Source organism: Bombus impatiens, unplaced genomic scaffold, assembly GCF_000188095.3.
Source record: "Bombus impatiens unplaced genomic scaffold, BIMP_2.2 scf_0166, whole genome shotgun sequence".
Lineage (NCBI taxonomy): Eukaryota > Metazoa > Arthropoda > Insecta > Hymenoptera > Apidae > Bombus > Bombus impatiens.
This window is the reverse complement of record NT_176585.1, coordinates 503,321-527,151: the sequence shown is the minus strand read 5'-3', so window position 1 is coordinate 527,151 and position 23,831 is coordinate 503,321. Positions and strand designations below refer to the sequence as shown.

At 38.6% G+C, this 23,831-nt stretch overlaps 1 protein-coding gene across 1 annotated transcript in view; it reads right to left on the bottom strand.

Annotated features, from left to right (window-relative positions):
• LOC100740253 (neuroendocrine convertase 1-like) overlaps positions 1-20,724 on the bottom strand; it is a 29,564-nt gene extending 8,840 nt beyond the window's left edge. Inside the window, exons 1-9 of the mRNA XM_003487607.4 lie at positions 20,582-20,724; positions 20,329-20,494; positions 4,123-4,227; positions 3,663-3,896; positions 3,308-3,454; positions 2,590-2,656; positions 1,691-1,962; positions 844-1,056; positions 72-172 (exon numbers count right to left, since the gene is read on the bottom strand). Coding sequence (XP_003487655.1) covers positions 72-172; positions 844-1,056; positions 1,691-1,962; positions 2,590-2,656; positions 3,308-3,454; positions 3,663-3,896; positions 4,123-4,227; positions 20,329-20,494; positions 20,582-20,589 — 1,313 coding nt within the window. The 5' untranslated portion in view covers positions 20,590-20,724. The remainder of the gene's footprint in view (positions 1-71; positions 173-843; positions 1,057-1,690; positions 1,963-2,589; positions 2,657-3,307; positions 3,455-3,662; positions 3,897-4,122; positions 4,228-20,328; positions 20,495-20,581) is intronic.
• Between the last annotated feature and the right edge of the window lie 3,107 nt (positions 20,725-23,831).

Sequence of the window (23,831 nt, the reverse complement as noted above, 5' to 3'; positions counted from 1 at the left end):
CCCCAACCCGCCTCTAAATAGAACAGATATTTCAGTGGGTCCGAGAAAAAAGGAAACTAACGAGCTCGTACTTCACTTGTAAAGCTAAGGCCAGGATTCCTGCAGCTAATGGAGCGGACGCGGAAGTGCCAGTATGACCCGTGGTGCAGGTGTTTCTTAAGTCTGTTGTCGCCTGAAAGCATAAAAAGACAGTTCGTTAAATTATTCCATTAGCTGCAGGGAATGGCCCCAGTAGTATTTTCATTCATTCTAACATAATCCAAAATTTCAAACGATTCAATTTCGAACATTTCAAAGCCAAAAAGGATGTCTAAAATCTTTAAATTATAAAGATCTTGTTTTATCGAGTTTTTTGAGTTTATGAATGGTTAACATACAGAAACCACTGAAGACGCATCTTACGAGGTTTTCACGATCAATATTTTCCGAATTGTAGGTACTCAAAGAAGAACGAATTCAATTTTTAGAGGTTTAGAAATTAATTAATTACCATTTTTAAAATAATTTTATTATTCATTTATCGATTTTCCTTTTCGATCCTTTCTCTGGTTCCCAAAGCGAAAATGACACTATCGTATTTATATTTATTAACACTATTATTCATCATTTGTCTACTTATAATCATATCATATTATCTTTGGAATTAACTGTATCATCTTCTTGCGATCAATGATTTTATAGAAGTAAGTCATTTCTTTCTTGAGAATTGAGCGTTAATTGTGTATTTGTATAATGAAATTAAGCAATTGATAGAAAGTGAAGTTGATCAGTTGTCTCATATAGATTTTCAAGTTATCAAGTTTCAATTGTGATAGAAAATGAGAGAGGGACAATGTCGCTTACTATCATTTGATCGTGATAAGCGCCACTGCTATACGTGGTGGCCAACGTTGCGGGACAGCTTTCACCGTACCATGGAAATCTTCCAGTTTGACTAGCAGATCCCACAGCGATGGTATAAATGCTTCCTACGTATCCGTCACATCCGCAGTCGTCCGATCTCAAGCCCCCATTCCCGGAAGCCCACACGTAAATGCTACCTCTGCCGCCTCTGCCCTGAATAATCGTGTCAAATCAATAATTTTAAGAAGCCGTGTACTACATGCGTTATTATCTTTATCCAGCTTGAAAACGATATTTTTACGCGAATCAGATAAAATGACGTTATCACGAGGAATCGTTTGATAAATATCCAGCCACGACATAAATATGCATCGAGGCCTATGCTTCTCGACCTTTCGCACGATCTATTCTACATGAATATTTAATTGTTCACTAGCACGCCGTGTATTTTCTACCTGCTTCGTGACACCCATTTATGGCGTATCTCGTATATTCTCATATAGAATTAATTAGAATTGCAGGAAACTTTTTAGTCCGGATGAAAAAGCAAGATTTTTATGATGATGAATTTTCATTGTTTCCACCAGTTTGCCAGGTGACGAAGAAAATATTCTTCCTGGTGGGCGTGTTATAATGACGACGTTAATACAACTTTCTCGTTTCAAGGTAATTAACGTTCCAAGTAATTAGAAACTCTTGATCTATGCCGAGAGTGACACAAAGCGTCTCGAGCTCTCGTTGCTGTTCGCTAACTCGACTCATCCGTCTATGATTAAACGAAAACGTTCAGTTTCAAAGAGTTAAGTTTCGATTCGCTTTATCCCTCTCCTTCTTCCCCTATACTCGCCATAGCGATACCACGTTCGAGAGCTTCGCTGGCCAGCCTGCCAGGAGCTTCTAGACTTTTCCCATCGTCGGCTGGGCCCCACGAGGCCGTGTAAATGTCCACCAGTTCCGGTTTGTATCCTAGCGCTTCTCCCTCAACGCGATCGTTTACCAAACCATCGAGCAACTTGATGCCGCCGATTGAAGCCTCGAAAGCGATGCCCACGCCGCATTTCCGATTGTTAGCTTCCATTGCTATTTCCCCTGCGCATCTCGTTCCATGGCCGTTCACCCCTGAGGACGCGTTGAATAATTGTTACGCGCGAAAAAGTAATGTTCGATGGAATTACGCGCGAGAAGAAAAATTCTTATAGGAAACGCGATTTGTGCTGATTAGACGGGTGTTTCTTTGAATGTCTAGCCTTTCTGTCTTCTCTAGGTCATTCTTGATCAAATCGTATTTTTTGATCGTTATAATTTTAGTAAGTTTCTGTGCTTTGTTTCTATGATAGAGGAGATCTTAGAGTATTAAGTCGTTTTTGTTTGATAAAACGGGGGCAAGGTTAAAGTATGAAAATTGGAGGATTACTGCAGAGATATTATGTTCCTGGTAAATCTTGATAAACCTCCTTGGCGATGCAAATCTTGTGATATGACGTATAAAGTTACGGCATTCAGTCCGGTATAAACTTTGCTGATCGCGTAAATCTTACGATATGATATATAAAGTGACGTATTTAGTTTTTATAATAAATGGTTAGAAGAATGTGAGCTCAACCAAAAGCTATAATTTCGTTTCTACCTTTGGTATTTATCGTGATAGGATTGTAATACTACTTCAGGATAATCTGTATAATATATATTCACTGAAAACGTATATCGGAGTTAAGCGTATAAGCGATTTAATCTGATAATTCATACCTGATAATTCGTATCGTGGCAAAGGATCATCGTCAGCTTCGTTTACATCGTAACTAATATCAGGATCCTAGATCAGCAAATTCATAAAATTAACTAGTAAACCACTACATAATGATCTTGGTAGATGAAAGAGCAAAAATAGAAATCTTGTAACGCTGGAAGGTTATCCTGGATTAAATTTCACCTCGAGCGAAGTTTTTCTTAACATTATCGTTTTACATTAAATTTTCTATTTTTCATCTAACACTGGATGATAATAATTCAATTTCACTTTTTTATTTAATTTCATTTGTTAGACATTATTGATTTCTAAAATAAAAAAAGACTCTCTCTCTCTCTCTCTTTCTCTCTCTCTCTCTCTGGGATGAAATTTCAATCACGATGGAATTAACACGATTTCTTTTGACGGTAGCTTTTAAGAGTTAAAAAATTCAGGATTAAAAAAGAATTAAAAAAAAAGGTTAAAAATTTCAAATCAAAGGATGCAATTTTAAAAGTCCACTCTCGGTCGCCTATGAACTAGAAAATGTAACTAATATCAGAATTCTAGCATTAATTCAATAAATTGATTATAAGATTAATTGACAAGCTAAAAATCGTTGATAGAAGTAAAAAAATAGAAAATATCCAAAAAATTACAGGGTGCAATTTTAAATGGTCCCTCTCGTCATCTATGAGCTAAAAAGAGTAGCTCGAAGCAAAGTTTCTCGTTACTCACGTAGTTATTTCGCAAATCGTCGTGGGTATATTCCAACCCATCGTCCAAAACTGCGATTCTCACGCCTCGACCAGTTACCCCCAGTCGATAGAGGGACAGTACGTTCAAATCCAGCTTAGGGAGAGCATTGTTCGATCTCGTGTCTTGCTGCAACAGTTGATAAGGAAGCCTTACCTTATCGTCAGATAGCAAAGTCATCCACTAAATGTTTTACCAACAATCCCTTTTTATTGATTTCACTTATTATTGATTTCTCTTTCTACGTGTTTCTTCCTTTCTTTTTTGAATTATTTTTCTTACGTTTTCAACCAATTTTTACGCAATTTTTAAGGATATTTTGAATGAGTTTAATTACCAGGTACCACTCTTGATCCCAAAGTTCGTCATTGAACATCAGTCTAGAGTCTTGAGGATTTTCCTGCCAAAATTCTTGCCAATCCTTATCGTCCTCCTTGATGCTATTCAAATGATACTGATCTACCTCCAGTCTCTTCTCCCTTATCAGTGGTTTCTCCGAGTCGAAGCTAGATAATGGCACGTAACCGCGCTTGTGTCGCTCGATCGTTTTCTGCTGATCTGCCCAAATGATCTTCAAAATTGAAAAATCGTATTGGTAGAACCTAATATCGTAATTTAAAAAGAATTTAACTCTGGAACTATCACTAGGATTAAAGCTTGTATCAAAACGATCGAAATAAAGCATGAAAAGATATATAAATGGCTAAAAAGTATAATATAACGCAAGTAGAAAATCATGTTTTATCCATATGTCTTATTAAAAAAATTAATCAAATTCTAAAAAATCTATCCATTACCTTGCTGCTTGAATTTAGTGGTTTTGTTAACCAAACTCCACCCCTTTTCTTCTGACCACCATTGCCGTCTTTGAGCCATATGTACGTATCCTCGAAGCCCAAGACCTGAACGAAGAACCTCGTATGGAAAGATCGGAAAGATTGCAATTTCGACAGAAAAATTTAAATTAACGTGACGCCGGACATGGTAGTGGCTTCATAAAAATTTAAATTAACGCGATGGTGACGTGCAGTGCTGCGTATTGCTCTCATCTACCAATAGTTCTTTTATTTCGATTTTTTATGTTCCCAATTCGATAATCGTGTAACACGACTCTGTACCACATTGCGGCAGCATTTTTCGAGCCAAAAATTTAATAAAATACCTGAAACGAGATCGTGTTTAAATTTTCGAAACGACCACAAAAATGAAACTCACAAATTTTTACAAATTCACAGAAAAATAGCTGTAGTCTGAATACTCTAAATTTTTCTACGAAGATCACAGGGGGAAATATGATGAGCGTAATTTTGTAGATTTTCTGATTCTCGTGTTATTTAATCACTACAGTGCGAAAATAACATTTAGCACAAAACGGGGCCTGAAAACTGTTGCAATTTCTATGTATACGTATAGCTCTACACATATACGTATAAATATATGCTCAAGCATCCGAAGAATATAAGTGTGTACATATATATACCACAATCTTTTATGCCCGTAGGGAAGAGATGTCCCCATCTGCGCAAACATCCGATGTCCCTAAGTGAGAGTGTGAAAAATATGTATCTGGTTTATTTATTTCAACGCTTTGTTAGAAATAAATCATATTCACAAATTTTTCCCCATTGTCTATAATAATTTTGTCAAAAATACGCACATACACAGTGTGATCTGCAGCTGTAGTAATCAGTGATATCAATTAGGGAAAAGTCGATACAGGAATCGATTCTAGAACCGTTTCGAAAGCGATATAGAATCGGAAGAGCAACGTTTACAGGACCAATATGGGAACTGAAATAGGAACCATAATCGAAATGGATAATAGTTGGAAATTCTAGTTTTTCGTGACAGTTATTAAAGATAAAAAGGTTCTTCGTAACTGTTTTAATGAGAATCTTTATATAACATTTTCTCAACTGTTTCAAGTGTCCCTTCTACTAAAAAGTTTTGTCAATACGTAATTGGTTGGTAAGATATTGGATTTTAAAATTATTTGCATGTAAAAAAACTAGACACGTGACTTGTCGTACTTTTCTGCGTTGTCTTCGCACGAATGACTGTACGTAAACTGGACTATCTAGAACGAGCCGCCGGTCGCTACCCTTCTGACTGAGCACGCAGGGTGCTCGAGCGGCGAGGGTGCGCCGCGACGTCGCAACGATTCAGCCCTTCGAACGATCGAATGGGACGCTTCGAATAGGATAGCATGAACAGAAGGTTGGTGTCATCTTAACTTCAACAAGAGATAGATAGACAGATAGAGTGGAACGGATGAAAGGGCTTTCAGGGAGCGTCGAACGTCTAAAATGGGGTATAACGTTATTATTATCCAAGTGTTACGTGTTGGTGGTATTTTTGCATGGTATCTCTGGTATTTGATGTCGCTTCTTCCTCATATGAAAAGGGAAAGACCCGGCCAAAACCTCGATATTTCCATAACGAGCGATGTCTGTTTTTTATTTTCGATCAACCTCCTGATAGTTGGATTTTCCTACTGGCTGCTCCTGATAGTTTATCGATCCACGGGCTCCCCTGATTGATGATTGTAGTGGTAACTGCGTGTGCTGGCGCAATAGGGCGCGACGCATGGACATACGTGCACGGGGTGACGAGGAGCTGCAGGTGCAAAGTGGTTTATGACTTATGGCCGCAGAAAGAAAATGAATTGAAAAATTGACTGGAAAAATTGAATGGATTTTCTTGGCTCGCAATTCCTATTTGACGCGTTAGTCGATCAATGATTCTGGCTGATCGATGAGTTCGTAAGGATTGAATGTATGTTATTGTGCAGAAATATTTGTAGTCAATTTGTAGGAACGATGAACGAATTTGATTAATGTTTACGAGTTAATGATGGTTTAATGATTTATTCAAACAATATTATATTGTATTATTTGTGGTGTACACAACATACATTTACTCTTTAAACATCACTGCTTGTATTGGCATGGATAGTCCTTTCATCAATTTGGAGAATCTTTCTTAATCTGCCTCATAATTCAGAAATTAAAGAATCCGAAAATGAAAAATTTGTTGTGCAACGAAATAATTGTGTAAAGTTTAACATTTAAAGGTAGTGGTTGTATTGTTTCAAAAATTAATTTAATCGGGTCATGATATTGTACGATAATTATAAAGAAGAAAATCATTGTGGTTTAATTTATCTAAAAAGTTGCGCAATTAAAATACATCGTGTCAAAGATAATCAACTGCCGGTATATCTCTACACGGTCACATACGTAAACCGAAGTATAAAATATAATTGAACCGAATATCGTATGTTTTTTTCATGCAAATACCAAAGTATTGGCGCATCGCCAAACAACATGTCCATATTGTGAACGTTACGAATATGTCAATTACAAATATTACAGCAGTTCATGGATTACGAACGTTGCATAAATCGAGCGTATCTGCGCAAGCAGATGTGTATCTCCTCTCTTTGCCGATGTAACGTCATATCTCGTTACATCGCGCTAGATCATTTCCATATTTGCATCGTTTCAATGGACGTCACGATTAAAAACCTCGTCCGTCACCGGCAGCAGCGAAAAAGCATAGGAAAATGAACTGTCAGTAGTCGAAATATTTCTCCGCATTATCAAATAGCTGTATATTTTCGTGGAATCAAAAATCACACGATTTGAAACGTGTAAAAAAGAAAAAGAAAAATGACACACAACGAGTCATTGCCCTGCCATCTCATCGTACATATCATTCGTAGTTTTTCATCGGTAATGTTACTCGGTTAATTAATGGTCAAAGATATTTGTTCATACTTCATAGAACGTTCACAACACTAAGCTGTGGATAACATGACCAATTTGATAATGGAAAAAAACAACGAACGGTTCGCGATTAGTATGTTTCGCGCGATATTACCGCGGACGTCGCGTGGTTGCGCGATACCCTCAAAAGTGACCCCAATTTTCATCGAATAACGTCGACAGGGAAAACAAAGGCCGGAAAAATCCACCAAGCCTGTTATGAAACAATAATCCCGCATTTGGCTTTGCTTGGCCCATGGAGAAAATATACCTATAATCCAGTATCCATTATATTTGAAATGTATTCAGCCAGAGGGAATGAATCCGACCGGTCGTTGCCATCGAACCAAACGATAAACGGCTGAATATCCTCGACGACGAACGCGCTTGTTTTTTTGTATTTTTCTTTTTATTCGTCTCTCTCTCTTTCTCTCTCTTTCCCTCCCTCTTTCTCTGTGTCTGTCTCTATCTGTTTTATTTTTATTGTTTTTTTTTTTGTATTTTTGGGGGGCTGATGGAAGGAGAGAACAATTCAGTTTGGACGCGAGGATAAAAACGGTCGTACGTGCGAACGATCGCACGTGATGGCGTAAGCAGCTACCGATTTTTATACCACTGGCCCCGGCACATCGATGTTATCACGATTTCCGGCGCCAGTAGGAAGTCGAAGCGCGGCAATTTACATCCACGACACCTCCGTGTCCCGCAAATAATTTCGCCACGGCATTTCAGAAGATTTATGGAGCCGATTTTCGGTCATTCGACGTCCTCGTTCGCTTCAAGTCGCCACGTATCATGGAATTCTCGTTTCCGACTAGATGTTTTATCCCATTGGCTTTATCTTCAACCTGCTGAAGAATGGACGGTGCTTCTAATCATGACTTTTCCAGGTTAATCTCCGATTCTTTCCTCTTTGCGATGCTCTATTCAGCCTGCGTTTGGAATTAGGAATGCGAAGATGGAGCAATTCTTCATTTTTTTCTTTTTTACTGTACGAAGATTAGAAGGACTCGACAAGTTAAATTTCCTATCTTTTACACGGAATCATTTTTAAAAGTCGGTACGTTGTCGTCGATCCCATGTTACTAAGATTCTTCTTTTCTTTTCTAATTGATTTTAGAGTCAAATATATGCCTCTTCATGTGTACACAATTTTGTCTATTTTTGAAAGACTTATGTTAGACTCGTGATTCTGTTATATTAAAGTCTTTCTGTTTAGATATAGATTTATTAAAATCCCGCTGTTTAATCGTAAAGCAACATTAAAATAAGAAAATCGACAGAAACATACGTATTGTATGTTCCACCGTGTCTTATACGATATGAATTAAACCCCGAAGAATCTTTCCCCTAATTCCTCCAATTCCAAAGTCTGGATGTCCATCAAGGTCAGCTCTTGAGCAAGAGAGTAACCTTAAAATGGGGCACGTACAACACGGCTCGCTTTAAATTCCACGTGGGAACGCTTCAAACTCGAATCTGTCTGTTACGTGATAATGGTTCGATTCCCTTCGTCCCGGTGGCAATCGACGCTTGGTGCTGCCCAAAACTACCCCCGAGACGAGCTCTTCTATTCCCCTTGTGTTTGTTAGCCTGCCAGATGAAAACCAGCCACCGATTCTATCGTCCGTCTACGTGAAACGAACGAGACCTGAGAGATAGAGGACAAGAAATCAGAGTCGCTCATTACTCGGCGATCAGCGATTCCTCGTATCGATCGGTCAAATTACGCCCGGCTGTCTCCTCTCTGTGGGAAAATCCACGAGCTCCAGGCTATCCAGGTCGGTTTGTAACAGTCTTCCCGCGCAAACGACTGATACTATATGCGCCAGGAGTGAAGGTACGAGAAGAGAGGGAGACGAGGTAATAACAGGAGGAAGGGAGAGTATTTTCGCAGTCCATTTGTTTTGATCGGATTTCCAACTGTCTCTGGTAATCCCGCGGCAGTAAGCTCCCGCAGGCATCGCCACGTTTCAATGAAAACCCTAACGTTTCTGTTCTACCGTGGAACAGAAACACCTTTCGTGTAACATCCACGGGGGACGTGTAGCTCGCGTATCCCTTCGCTTGTACGGTCGTTGTTTGCGAACTGGTTTTGTTGTTACTCTTCGTTTCGAGTTGTGTTACCTTGTTCTTTCGACTAGGAGAAATTTTAGTGCGTTTAAACGGTGATAGTGATTTTTTCATGATTTGAGAACAGAATTCTTTTGAGCGTAAATTAAAGAATTGACTCTTCAATTACTGTTTGTTCAGCATCTTACGTAATAACATCACGTAATAATATGTAACATGGTAAACGTTCTTTTCGTTTGCCTCTTCATTTTCATACTACAAAGTAAAATATTCAACAGTCGTGACGAAGTCGAGGAAGTTCCTGTTGGACGGGGATTAAAACGTAATCTGGATGAATTCAAAGAGGAAATACCGTGGAAGAAAAAGTTATTTTAAATCTTATCGCGTGTGGAATATTAACTGACACAGTTCGCTTGCAATTAAAAATGTTAAAGAATGAAATACTCGGAAAGTAAATGAATTTACGTACGAATTAGTAACTGGTAAAAGAGATACGAGGTAACAACGGATTTCTGTAATATACGTAATATCCAGTACATACGACTGTCTAAACGATTCCACAGTTGAACGCGAAGTTTCTTATACCCACGAGTTGCGGAAATGCTACAAATTTCACAGATATTGCGCTCGTACCGCGCCATTTACTATCCCGGTATAATAATCGCTTGTATATCGTTCAACGTCGTAGGTGGCTCGAGCTTATAACGCTCTACCCGGTGCGTGTTTCTCGAGATTACGCTCTCTCCCTGCCACTTAAGCACGCTAAATTCAATTATATACATTGAATTCCACGATGGAAATGCTAATTTCGTGGCACGAAAGTTTGCAGATCCTCGAATGGAAACGGATGCTCACAGTGTTTACCTATCAATATGTAACTTCGTGAACATCGACCGTGATAATGACAATGCTTATGCGAGAAAACAATCTTCAAGATTGGTGTCTGCGAGCAAGCAACGCGGATGTGTATCGCGTAAATTCGTGTGTGAGCCTCGTAAAAATTCGAATCGAGGGTACGAGCATCTCGAGAATGAAGAAAGAAATAGTGGGAACTCGTTGGACTTGTGGGAACGCTGCAGACGATTTCATCTGCCTGGTTAGCTATACCGATGGCTACTGTGCGAACAGTTGCGAAAATGAATTTTTGTACGTGTAGCATAGAAATTGTTAAACATAATATTTATTAAAATCGATCCGATCGTTGGAAGAAACATTTCTTAATACGATTAAAAATGAGGAAGACAATTCGGTTTCAACTGAAACGCTATGTAATATGAATTCTTCTATCCTGGAATATAACCGGATTTAAAGGCAAAGTATATTTCGTTCGATCCTTGTTTTTCGTTCTTCGTAATTGTTGAAACGAAAGAAAAGTTTGCCGGTGTACTTTCTGGATTGAAAAAGTTTATTCTCTGATGAAACTAGGTTAAAATTAGAATTGAAAAAGTTGTCGATTTAGGTGAGATCATGGTGTCTCACCATGGATCGTCCATTTGTACCAGGGAGCGCGTCCAGGGGCCCATATAATGCGTGGGAAATTGAATTAGCAAAGGCAATCTTCGAAACTACGCTACGTCAAACTCGGCTACGTCAAAATCAAAGTTTTAATTGAAATCAACGCCGTAACCAGCGTCACGTGAATTTGGTCAAAGAGGGTCCGGACTAGTTTCATATACTCGATCTCACTTAACTCTTGAACCTATTAGTGCCGTATCGATTATGTTATGTATCGGAATTATGTGGCTGACACGCTGTGCTACCCATAAGTGTGCACGTAAACTAATACGTAATTTCGCAGCAATATAGGCGTGGGAAATACCTGTCTGCCACACGAGTCGATCATAACGTTGTCACGCATCGATCTTTTCCAAAGCTTTCGGTTCCCCAGACATGCTGACAATTACACGTGAAAAGTTAGAACATCAATTTCCTGCAGAACACTGTAAACGTAAAATTAATTAAACTGTGTAGTTGTACAAAAATCGTGAGCACGTCTTTTTATGCCAACAAAACGCATTTATTAACAACGTGATATTATTTTCCTTTTTGGACAACGTTGATGGTATCCAAATGAAAATTTTGAAAATCCTGAAAAGTGAAATTAGCTTGTGCATTTAAAAAGAACTCCAAATATTTAAGATGATAAAATCAAACGTGTTATATATCAGTGAAATAAATATCGTAAACTGGCCTAAAAAATGCTTGCCCGCGTTGCAAATACGTAAAAATATACCGTAGAACGGCGCCTCTTGCTACATATTCCTTAACGTATATTTGCAAACTGAACTTTTGCGTACATTACGACTTTGATGGCTTCTGCTGTTTATTATTTACTACTTTTACTATTTGTATTGCTCCGTTATGGTAATTTACTACAACATGGCAAACAGTGCTTGAGAAATGAATAAATACCAATGCCATATAATATTTGTCATCGAATCCATTGAACGGTACACGATCGAGTCGATGATAAGAAATATCGAGAGCGAAGTTTCCCGGAAATCAGAGATCAAATATCAGGATCTACTTGAACCAAGATTAAACCTTTTCGAAGGTAGGAAGCTAACGAAGGCGAGCACCGAGCGGCAGGTCGCTATGACATCTGTCAACCCCCGTAACGTGGAAGTTCATTATGGCGTTCAGCAGAGGATGCCATATCATTTATTTCAATTACTGCCAAAAGCTGAAGCTGAATCGGCAAAACCTCCGCATGCGCTTCGATCATTTATGAACGTACCGTCATTAATGCCTCTACCACGAGAAGAGGTCGTTAAAACTGTCATAGTCACGCTACTCGTCCTTGAAACATTTTTGTTTCGGTCCTAGAACACTCGTGTTACGTCTCATCGTAGTTGATCGTTTTCGTATTTTAATCAAAGACTAATTCGTTCCTTTGTAACTCTCTTTGTCAAGAACGAGTTTATACCGTATCATTGATGTTCAAAATTGAATGTCGCATATTCGAATTGTATTTATTGGAAGAAAAAGAGAGGCACGATAAGACGCTTTGAATTTGTAGGAAAAACGTGATTTGATTTCGATTGATTTTGATAGTTTACGTAAATTACTGGAAAGTGACGCTATCTCTTTATTGTAACAGTCCCTCCAATTTTTGCTCCGAGCTTACGGTACACATATCGCGCTTCATAGCAGTTTGTCTCTTATTTTAACCAATGATTAATTCGTTTCTTTGTAATTCTAGTTTCTGTCAGGAACAAGTTCACATTGCCCCATTGGTGAATAAACATGAGAATTCTTAGCAGCTTATGAGTATGAATATGCTGAAATTTGATGAACGTTTCATTTTACAAACATTCGGTTTTACAAAGACTAATTGTCATTTCACAGGGTGGTTAATTACTTTCCAAAATTTCCACATTTAACGATACACGTGTTAACGATATGGAGTAATTACGCGTATTATATGTTCCATGAAGTTATTGTCGTTGATAATTCCGAAACTGTGACGTTCAACGTATTCTATTAAAATTCGAACGTTTAATAAATTTTGTCGACGATTTAGTTCCATTCAACGGTATTCTCCATTTATTGTAGTGCGATTCCTACTGTCGCTCGATTATACAGGAAATAAAGAAAACACTGTTCCATCGGCCTGTTCCGGAAATTAATGTTAGGAAATTCATTCCAACAGTTTCATAACAGCTTCTCGATAACTGGATTTCAATTTGCCCGGAGGCCAGGCTTGATTGAGCAATCTCGTGCCTTTATAATATAGGGTGTCCGCGTAAGATATATGATAAACCTGAGTAACTTAGACGTACACAAGTTTCACTGCGAGTAATTAACTGGCTTATCGGATTTTCTGCTTCCTGTGCATAGGTAGGCGACAGATTATAACGAAAATGCGGGTCACACGTTAAAAATGTCGTTTGCGTTTCTTCGTTAAAGCAAATTGTTATCTCAATCGTTTTTAATGCAACTATAAAACTAGTAGCGTATTGTGCGCCATGCGATGTCTATCAAACGAGTCATTCAGAATAAAAATAGACCGGGTCACGTTTCTTCTAAATATGAATTTATACATGAACTCGGTATACTACTCGTCATTCGATACAATTCGTGTAAGAACAGTGTCAAGATAAATAATTTCATTTCTATCGTGACCGTTATAATATATGATTTTGTCGTAGCATTAATTTATTTCAGTAAGCTGGATTAGTCGTAGAAAAGTGCAAGAATTCGTCTTTCCTGAATCAAAGACAAATAGTATTTGTGTTTACGCGTACCATCAACAAGAAATTACTATTACTCATTGTCAGAATATTGGGGGCAGTGCACTTTTGCACACACAATGGTACAAATTTAAGAGACTACGTAGCTTCTGCGAGCAATGATGAAATCAATTTTATTTTTATCAAACAAGTAGTATTAGAAAAGCAGTTGCAGAAGTAAGATCGGGTAGAAGGAATATCGCAGAATGTTGGGTAGAATCCAAAAGTATTGGTTTCGAAGTAAGAGAAGAGTAAAATAAGTATCCCAGGAATGGGGCCATCGAAAATCTTCGAAATATGAATTTCCGAAGATTGTTTTTTAATTAAAAACGGTACCGTATGTGTAAAGGCAATTGAATTACAATTCTTGGAAAATTGTCCAAACTTGACTTGTTTATGGACGTGTTGCGCACGAAGATGGTACGTTGTATTTCGAAGAGAAAAATCGACGAAATTTCATACGTCGTCGCGTCGCCAAGATCTTGGATAGGCAACGTTATATCAAATGGTCGAAAGCTTTCGAGGCTACGACGGCAGTTCGTTTTCGAGCCCGATGAATAATTACTTTTTCCCTATTCCACGTCTGTCAGTCACTCAGTTCCAGGCATGTAGCTGTTACCTGAACGGACGTAAACGCGAGAAAATTCTAGAAAATTTAGGCGACTCTGCTCAACTCTCTATCAGACTATCGAATAAAGCACTATGATAATCGATAAATATAGAATCATTGGCAATAATGAAGTATAGAATGTCTTGTTTAAATATGTATTGCTGGAAAAAATATCGAGAATTTAAGCTTTAGCAACGCCGTAAGAATATAATTCTTACAATATGAACATAATTGTGACACGAAATTTGGCAACCCAATTAAGAAGTTATTCAGAGGAGAATTCCAGATCAGTTGTCTCTACGATATGTTCCCTTTCAATTCGTATGATCTATTAGCTATAATGTACGACAGTGGGAGAAAAATAGCAGTTGCTGGATGTTACGTTTCGCTGCCAAATCGATGGCACCTAAGTGTCCTCTTATAATCGTTTAGCAATAGAACGTCACAGCTGGAGCGATTTACGGAAGATTGATCGTCAACCCAGTGCCGTGTAACTATCAGCCTTCTCATTCGAAATTATTCGAATCATAGAATCAATACGCTACGAATAAAGAATAACAGATTTGTATTAAACTATCTAGAAAACAGAAGCATCGAAATCATTGAATTTGTGTATTAAACATCAATAGATGACCAGCAATATATTTATTCCAATTTTACTTGGCACAAATTGCACACTTCTTTCGTTACTAGCTTTCTGCTGTTAATTTACTTCCAATCGAAAATTACGAAAGCCACTCGCTCAAACCTTATCTCGACCAAAAGACCGAATAACCCAATTCCAAGATTACCACCGTCGACGCCGACGTTCGTGTTAGGTCAGTAGTAAAAAAAAAGCTCGATTCGAACGGCTTTTCGCTACGCCGTCCTACCCTTTTTCTCCCTTTGAGACCGAGAGACCACGTGAGCTTAATTATACGAAATAATTACACGACGTGACTGGAAAATAAACGAGCGAGCGAGGGCATGTGAATCGTGCTCGCCATGGATTGCGGTCGGCCGCGAGGCTGCTTGTGCAGCTGCAACTGCGCCAGTCGGCTTTCGTGGCTGCAGCTGCAGGGAAATGCTGTTTCGCGGGCGCAGAAATACAGAGTGCTCGACTGGTTGACGGCACCAGGGGCCAGGAATCGTGGTAAAGCGGTTGAAAAAGGAGAGTCACTCTGTTAGCGTAATTATGCCGCATGCTGCCCACTTGTATTATGCTGGTTGATGTTCAGAAAAAACACACGTCACTTTTCGTAGGCACGAAAAATGATTATGGTAATTGCGACGATCACGGCGAGGTAGTACCCTCCTCAACTCGTCTGGGACGTCTTGCTGGAAAAGTGGATCAAACTTTTGATGCGTGTGCCGAGCGTAGGGAAATTCTGTGGAGCATGGATGCTCAAGAGTTTGTGCACACGCGCGTTTCTTTCACGAGGGTAAACGCTCGTTCGGCGACGGGGTTGCTGCAATTTCATGCGGGTCCATGTAGGTCACCTTCCTTATTGGTAAAGAAGAGAGTTAAAAAGTATGGCTGAAGAAGAACGCATTTAAGAACGTTGTACGTACTTACACTGTCAAGTAGGAGTATAGGGATGGTTGTTTGTTTTTGATGGAATGTAATTTACTTAGAAAATTATCGGTAAGAAAATCTAGAAGACAAGTGAAACCGTTGAGTTAGTTTCCGAGATCATTTTCGTTGGAGGACAAGTTGTAATCTGTTCATACTTCTTTCTTGGATCTGAAATCTCTTTTCTTTTCTTCCTTTGTCCCGTTCTTTTTTAGAGTAGCTTTTTAGAATACACGATTATAACTACGAATATAATATTTGACTGTGACGTATGTATCACAAAATTTAACTCTGTTCAATACACTTTAAAAACAGGGAATATACATAATTCAACACAATGGACGTATCATTTCTATAGCTTCCATCAATTCCTTTTTTCCTTTTTAATAATTCTCGGGAAAAATCCGTTCTCCGCGAAACGACACAGCGCACAAAAAACTTTATCTTATCTTATTACATTGATACTCGCGCAACAAATTCTCGTCCATCGACGCTTTTAGACAAAGCATACACCCTTATCGTGCTACTCGATTTAAGAGTTATCGAAGGCATTCACGGCACGACGCTCGTAAAAAGCTAGATGAAATTCGATTCGCCCTTCTCTCTTACACTTGCATACGCGTGTAGTTACTTTCGCGATACACGCTGCGATACATCGAGTCTACCTTCGGATGAACGTGCAAAGAGAGACAGCACGAGCGAAAAGTCACCGTTATTCGAAGATCACGGGCGCGTCTCAATTTCCTCGAAAGAAGTTTTCGCTTTGTGGCCCCAGTCAAATACGCGTGGAAAGAGAGGGTTGCCGTTCACTCTAGAAATTTTCCCAGCTTCCCGAGCCTTTGAACGTGGATCCCGTACATTTTACCAAGCAAGCTCTCCCTCTCCCCCCTCCTCCCCGCCGTGTTCCCGTTGGCCTGGTAAATCTGCGCGAAAGCGTAAACGTATTTCAGGCCTTCGAGATCCAGCGAGACGTGAATGTAGCGGGGAAGCGTCGAAAAAGTGCGGCCAAATCGTTTCCCCACGGCACACGGATCGCTGCAAAGAGATTATCTCGGTAAGCAAGCCTCACGAACCATTTGATCGCTCGTTCCAGCCATTCTCTCCCTCCGTTTCCGCGTCGAGATTCACCGAGACATCGGCCAGATCTCGTTCCCCGGTTTCTTCTTCCCGTTCCACCTTCCTTCTCCTTCTATCTTTCTATATTTCTTCTCGTCTCGTCTCTTCCCCTCGCTCGTGCACTTTGCAAAACGAGTTCTGCCTTGAGATCAAGTCGCGCGAGAGAAAACGTCCCACCGACCAAGAAGATATCCCCGGACGTATTTTCTCCCTTTTGCCTCTGGACCAACCGATGTTTAGCCGATCGTCTCGTTTCCTCGTCCCTTATGTACCTAAGCTAACCCCATTCTTCTCGCGATGCATCGCGATTGCATCGGCCAGAGAAACGTTTCGGAAACGATTTTTAGGGTCGACGTTTAGAGTGTGAAGTTTAATAAAAAAAGTGATAACAATATTGCCTTTTCACTGTGTTCTCTTTTCCTTTTTTAGCTTGGGGAGTTATATGTCAAGGGATTATAGATAGATAGTTTTAAGCCAGATTTACGACATGGGCGTGATATCATTGCTATTCTTGCGCTCTAGATTTCTTAATTACGCGGTTTAGTCACTTTTCGGAACTTGATCTATTTGACTCCCTCTTTTTTAAAAAGCATTGTTTTTATATTAAAAATACAATATTTCTTCAGTTCAATTTACTTGCTCTTTAAATTTGTGACAAGACAATTCTTGTCAATTTTCAGATCGTTATGTCAATTGGTGACTAAAAATAAGTATTCTAATATGAAATAATCGAATGATGCCTAAATACATTCCAAGATACGTAGATAGTTTCCACGTAGGATTGGTCGATGACATACTACATTGAGAAATTGTACTGTGAGAAACGAGAAACTTATGACTCTTTTCGCCTGTGGTTTTCATTACTAACATGATAATTACTGCATTTGATGTGTCGTGTATTTCGTCGCCACTCAATTATATTCATTTCCGATAAGAAAACGGAGGTCCGAAAAAATGTTCGCCGTTCCGGCGAAATTACATCGCGCCAACCGAACTGGAATTATATGTAAATATTATTTGTCGATAAAAGGTTGGAGGCTGCATCAGCAGAAATATCGCGTCCGCCCGCGGATTGGCGGAATCCCGGTGAACGATCGACGGGAAAATATTCCCGCGAAACGTTTGCTCAAGGTATTTGAATTACTACTGCAATTTTGCGGCAACAATTAGGTTTTGAAAATTCCAGGTAAAGAAATATCCTCTATAAACTACTAATGAAATAGAATAATTTCATCTACGTTTCAATGAATCTGTACAAATATTCTCGAGCCGGTTCCTCAAGAGACGACCACTATCACCCCCTCTCCTCATCACCCATTTTTTCTTTTGTCGCTGACCAGTAATTTTTGCAACTCTTGTCTTGTTATCTGACCGCAAATTCTTAGAAGTACGGTGCGTAGTTCTCAACTAATAATATAATATGTGAAAATAAGGAAACATAAATATTTCCCTCAACTGAAGACTATTATCATCCCTTTCACGCCACCTCGGTCACTGGCTAAGCTTGCAAGTTTTATCTCGCTAGCTGGCCGCGAATTCTCAGAAATATGATGCGTAGCGTTCAACTTACAATATAATATACGAAAATAAGGAAGCATGAATGTTTCAGTATTTTAAAGGAGCAGCACTTTCTTGTTTATGTTATGAGCGAATCTTGGACGCATGTTTGCAAAATCCTAATGAATTCGCTTGAAGAATTCGTGGCATTTTTTTGGGATGGATATTATTCTAGCATCATCGTAGGAATCGTCACCCACGATTCACGGTTTTAACAACGTTTCAAAGTGAATCCGCGACTCTCTTGAAACATCGGGTTTGCGTCACGCGTGAAATGGAGCGGACGCGTTTTGCGCCGCTGTTTAACGAACACTTGAGATTAGAGTGACTCGTTGCGGATTATCGGAACGTGTAAAACATCTGTTTGTACACCGCACATGTTACCGTTCATCCGTTTCTCGTCCTATTAATTAGTTTCGTTTGACGTTCGGTACTTGAGCCTTTCTCCGATGGCGCTAGTATATTTCATATTGTACGTTTAATTACTTGTAACTCGATATCCATGGAACGTTTTAATTCGTTTGATAATGAAATTATCGATCTGTGTTATGCGTTTCTAAATATACTATATATATAGAATGATCGTAACTAATCCGCTAACCGAGTCGTTTATTAAAAGGAAACTTCTGAAATCGTTGAGTCAAGTGATTAGTAAAAATCAATGCTGGTTAAGTAAATCTTACTTCTTGCTAAATCGAAAACAATAGATGAAAATAAGAAAGATATAATAGAAATTAATTATATTATTGTAAGCATAAGGTAGTCTTGAACCAGCCATACAAGTGACTAGTATTGACATTATATCGGAATTAATTACTTAAACATTAGTGAAACTTAATTTGTTAGAGGTAATAAGATAATTGAGAGAAGATTCAGCACTGATACAATTCCAAATTTTTGGCCAACGAAAGTCGGCATTAATTTTGCTAAAGACACTTAGATTTTATTAGTTTTTATTTATTATGTAGATTTATTAGATTCTATTAATTGCAAAGAGAAGATACCTACAACTGACCATTTTAATATGTTCGGTAGTTCCAGCGTTAAACATCGAATCATCACGAGCTTTTCAATATTTGGGAAACAATTTCTCGAAATCTCTGTTGAAACAACAGAGATTTCAAAGGTTTAATCTGATGCTTTTGCCAGTGTACATTTTACGATGATTGAATTCAGAAGACATTCAGCGGGCTCACAAATCCGCCCGTTTTGTTTTCGTCGATTTGCCGACGAATAATTTCGGTTTCGCGGCAATAAATTCGCTGCCAGTCCTTTCTCCCTACCGTTCAACGAGAAGGAAGTTCGTTCGCGACTACTTCTGTCTGAGATAAACACGAAAGTTAAGTTACAATGGCGGGATACTCTGGTCGAAGTTAAACTGGAATTGGGCGTTGCACAAGTGGCTAACAATAAGTTATTAAGCAGTTGTTCAAGTTTTAATTGCATCTCGCAATGCCCTGTGTTCAGAGGGATAGAAAGCTGTTCTACGTAACGTTGACGAACTTATTTCCGGAATTACCGGTGAATATTCTATGCAACAGCGACTCCCACGCTTTTTTCTCTATTCTGTTTCACACCCATTCTATCTTCAAATATTAACTCACTCGACCACGCGTCCCCTGCAAAATTAAACCGCTGCCTACACGAAAAAGTGAATATCTCGTGTAGTTTTCACCGACTATCTTTCGGATTTTCCATTCGTTGGAATAGTTCAAATACTTAATTCGACGAAAAGTGATAACTCGATGTGAAATCGTTACTTATCTGAAGCTTTATAAGTGTAAAAGGTAGATACGTAATATATAAAAATATAGTGAATATTTAAAGTAACGCAGTTGCTACGACATTGGAATCTCTCAGAAGCCAAACTGAACAATTCCATTACAGAATTGTAAGGTAAAATGAAGCAGTATTTGCAACATCATCCTTTTTCTCTGCTTTGTAATTTATGTTGATAATCGATCAATACGGTTTCGAAACAGCCCATTTAATAAGTGAAACGTATCATTATTTAGCTTACATTTATTTAATTGTATTTGTAGTATAATTACAAGGATGGAATATCGTTTATTTAAAAATTTGATCGATTGACATACCGGTCCGAGATGCCTGTATCCACTCTGCAACGCCAAAAGAGATGCAACTTGTGGCCCACCTTGAATTCTGACCACCCATTCCTCTCGATGATTATCACCATCAACCACTATACTCGTTGCAAGCTTATTCAGGATAATTGAAAAGATAACGAGCCAAAAGTTTACACTGTGGACATGAATTCACTCGTCACTGACACTTATCTGTAATATTATGAGAGACACTATGTGTTACGATTTAAAACTAATGAGATACCTAGCCATATCGGTAGTTGAATTCGCGTAATTAATACTCTCGATGCTATTAGAGGATTTTTATTTTAAATTTTCTTTCACTTAATTTCTCTGGAAGAACAATCGCTGTAACGAAGTTCCCTCGGTGACTATTGGATCTCGAATGACAAGTGATCGGACAGTGTGTGTGACAATTAGTTCCGATCCTCCTTTTTGCTTGTAGGCGAGCTTACATTCCCCACCAGGCCTGGCAGGTAAACGGGGAAGGGTCACGCACGTGATAACACAAACAAGGTACGATTAGGGACGAAGAGTGATTGCCTGTCTGTTTTAAAAAGACACCATTTATCCTGTTTCTGTCCTTTTTCCACCTTCTTATTTAACAGAACTTCGAATCCGATAAATGGTTCTATTGTAATCTTGCGTACAATGAAACATTTTCTGAACTATCTGTTTTTTTATGACTCATCATAAAACACATTGTTGTTATAATTCGTTGAATATATTTCTCTGTGCACAAATATCGTGATATCTCTATGGTTCATATAAGGATGTCATAAGTGATTTCATTTATTGAGGAAATGATTAAACAATGATGATTTTGCACTGGTAAAAGATAACGACACAAAAGAAAATTATTTGCAATAGTTACAAGAGGAACATAATGAATTAATCATCTTATCAAAAAAAGCTTCGTAATTAAGAGAGAAGTTTACTCGAGATCCGAGTCAAAATTTGGAATTATATTAAGAACAAATAGGATAAAGAAATTGATTATCAAGGGACACACATTATATACATGAAATTTTTATTATAACATTAAATACACGCATTCCCCATATCTGAATTTATCTCGTCGTCTGAAAGTGTTTCGCATTTACCACCTGTCCATTGCATATTTTTGCGAATGTCTGTTCTCAGCTGAGGGTGCAACTCCTGCACCGATCCTTGAGACAGATTGCGATTAATTTCGACTATGTTTGCTCTGGAAAGCGTTTCGATTACGCCGAGGAATTTCCAGAGAATATAACACAAAGCATCCAGCGGTCGGTATAATTTTGCATCTCAATTACAATCAGTAGTGAGTCAATTTTGCGAGAAATGACTCGAAATAATTCGCCTATTTTACGAAATGTCACGAGTGCGACGATCAATCGAAGGATATCAACAAACATTCCAAAAAACCTTCGCAGCGATTTCTTTCACGAAATATTATGCAAATAATAAATTTTGTTTGTTCGTTTTCTTCACTGCCTGATTTACTTAAAAATCACATGTGGTTTTCTATATGCGTGATTTTCATACGAAGTTTTATTCAAACCCATCGTACGACTAAAATTTTCCGTGTGAGCATTTCCAGTTTATTTATTTACCTCCACGGTTTGTTTATTTACATATCCGACGTGTCTATTTGTAATTCTGACTTATGCATTGTAAACTTCGGTACATATAGCGTGAAACATGTTAATATTCACGTTCCCGTAGGACAACAGTTACCAAAGGCGATTTGCACCCACTATATTTAAAGTTCGTATGAAATTTCGCTTCTGTTACACTCTGCAGATATAGTCTCTCTGTGATACGTAGAAATCCGGTCGAATCTTTCGGGATAATTGGTTCAATGGCGCGTACGTAGAACTTGTCGGTTTGTATTGATCAAATACGCGTACAACGAGGTTTGCAATTTTTTTATTTCTCTCCCTTATCCCCCTTTTTTTGTCAAAGCACGTTGTAGAATTAAATATTTGTTCTGTCCGGTTACATTGTATCTTTCTCTACCTGTATCGTACAAACAGAGTAATTCTTGTCTAATCCTTGTGCGTTAGCTCAGTTGTTGCTGTCGATCTAATATATTTCACGACGTTAATATCTTTAAATTGAACTATTAATATCTTGTTCGTTATTACCTCCGATTTCATCTATATGCTGTAATCTTGTGAAGTTTTATGACGAGTTTATGAAGAAACTGCGGTACTTGCTGTATCTCTATGATGAACCATGTTTCTCAAGTTATGGGAACTTTATTCGTGTCTTTGAATCACGTAGCGGTCGTCTATGCAGTATTTATTATTTTTAAATATTATCCGCATTTTAAGAAAGTAATATATCAAGCTCCTTACAGGTTAAAGCAGTATCACAAATTTGAATGGAATATCAAAAGATTATTATTGGTAGCCATAATTTCTCGGTTCGGTTCTATTCAATTCTCTTAAATACTTTAATTAGAAAATTACATTTTATCGCCCAAACCAAAAGCAAGATTGAAATAGAAAAATTCGAAGATCACAATAGGTTATGGGTTATAAGTCATCGCAGAAAGACATTGGATATTATCGAGAATTATAAGAAATCGTTCATTGAATAAACTTGAAGGGAAATATGTCATAGGAATCTGGATATAATTGATGGACGAGAAGTGCGGACAGATAGAGAAAAATTTCACACTTTTCAACCCAGAACGACTTCACTTTGTCGGCCTCTGGAGGGTAGTACTTATAAATAAATTCAAGCTCCCTTACTAGCTGCCTTTGGATAAATATACACGCGAAGACACACTGAAGGGTGGCTGATAAAAGCAGAAACAGAGAGGCAGCAGGCATCGTAAAGTTCGTAGGGAAAGGAGAACGGGATATCTGTCGATAAAGGGAACTCGTTTTGCTTCTGCTCACGTCGAATTCGGAATAAATCCTTGGTTCTTCTATTTGCAGGGATTTTCCACTTTGGCTGAAACATTGTCACGGTGTAAGTCGAGCTTTTTATTGCCAAATTTTTCGTGGATGGGTGAGCACTAAACACGCGTGTAACATTTTACATTTTTTTTTCTTAGAATTTTTTATGCCGAAGATAGATAAAAACAGCAAAGATAATGATTTAAAAGAGTAGCACACGAAAGTATTCGAAGATTTATAGACGCTTTTTATAAATATATGTAATATCGTGATATAATGTGTGTGTTTACAAAGGAATGGAAGATAAGAAAAGGCGATTGTTGTTCAACCTGAGCTATTCTCGCCAAACGTACAGAAAGCAGCACAACTAGATGGTTAGAATACGACTCGACTCTCGCAAAACGCAATCAACATTCTCTCGGTAACGCCACTCGCAAGCTCTGCTTCTCCGCTCGCACGCTGCTTCTCGACTCCCACGCTGCTTCTCGACTCCCTCTGCTTCTCGACTCGCACGCTGCTTCCCGACTCGCACGCTGCTTCTCGACTCTCTCTGGCCGTCGTAGCCTTCCATTGTCTTTTACCAGGCCCACCGCACACGTGTTC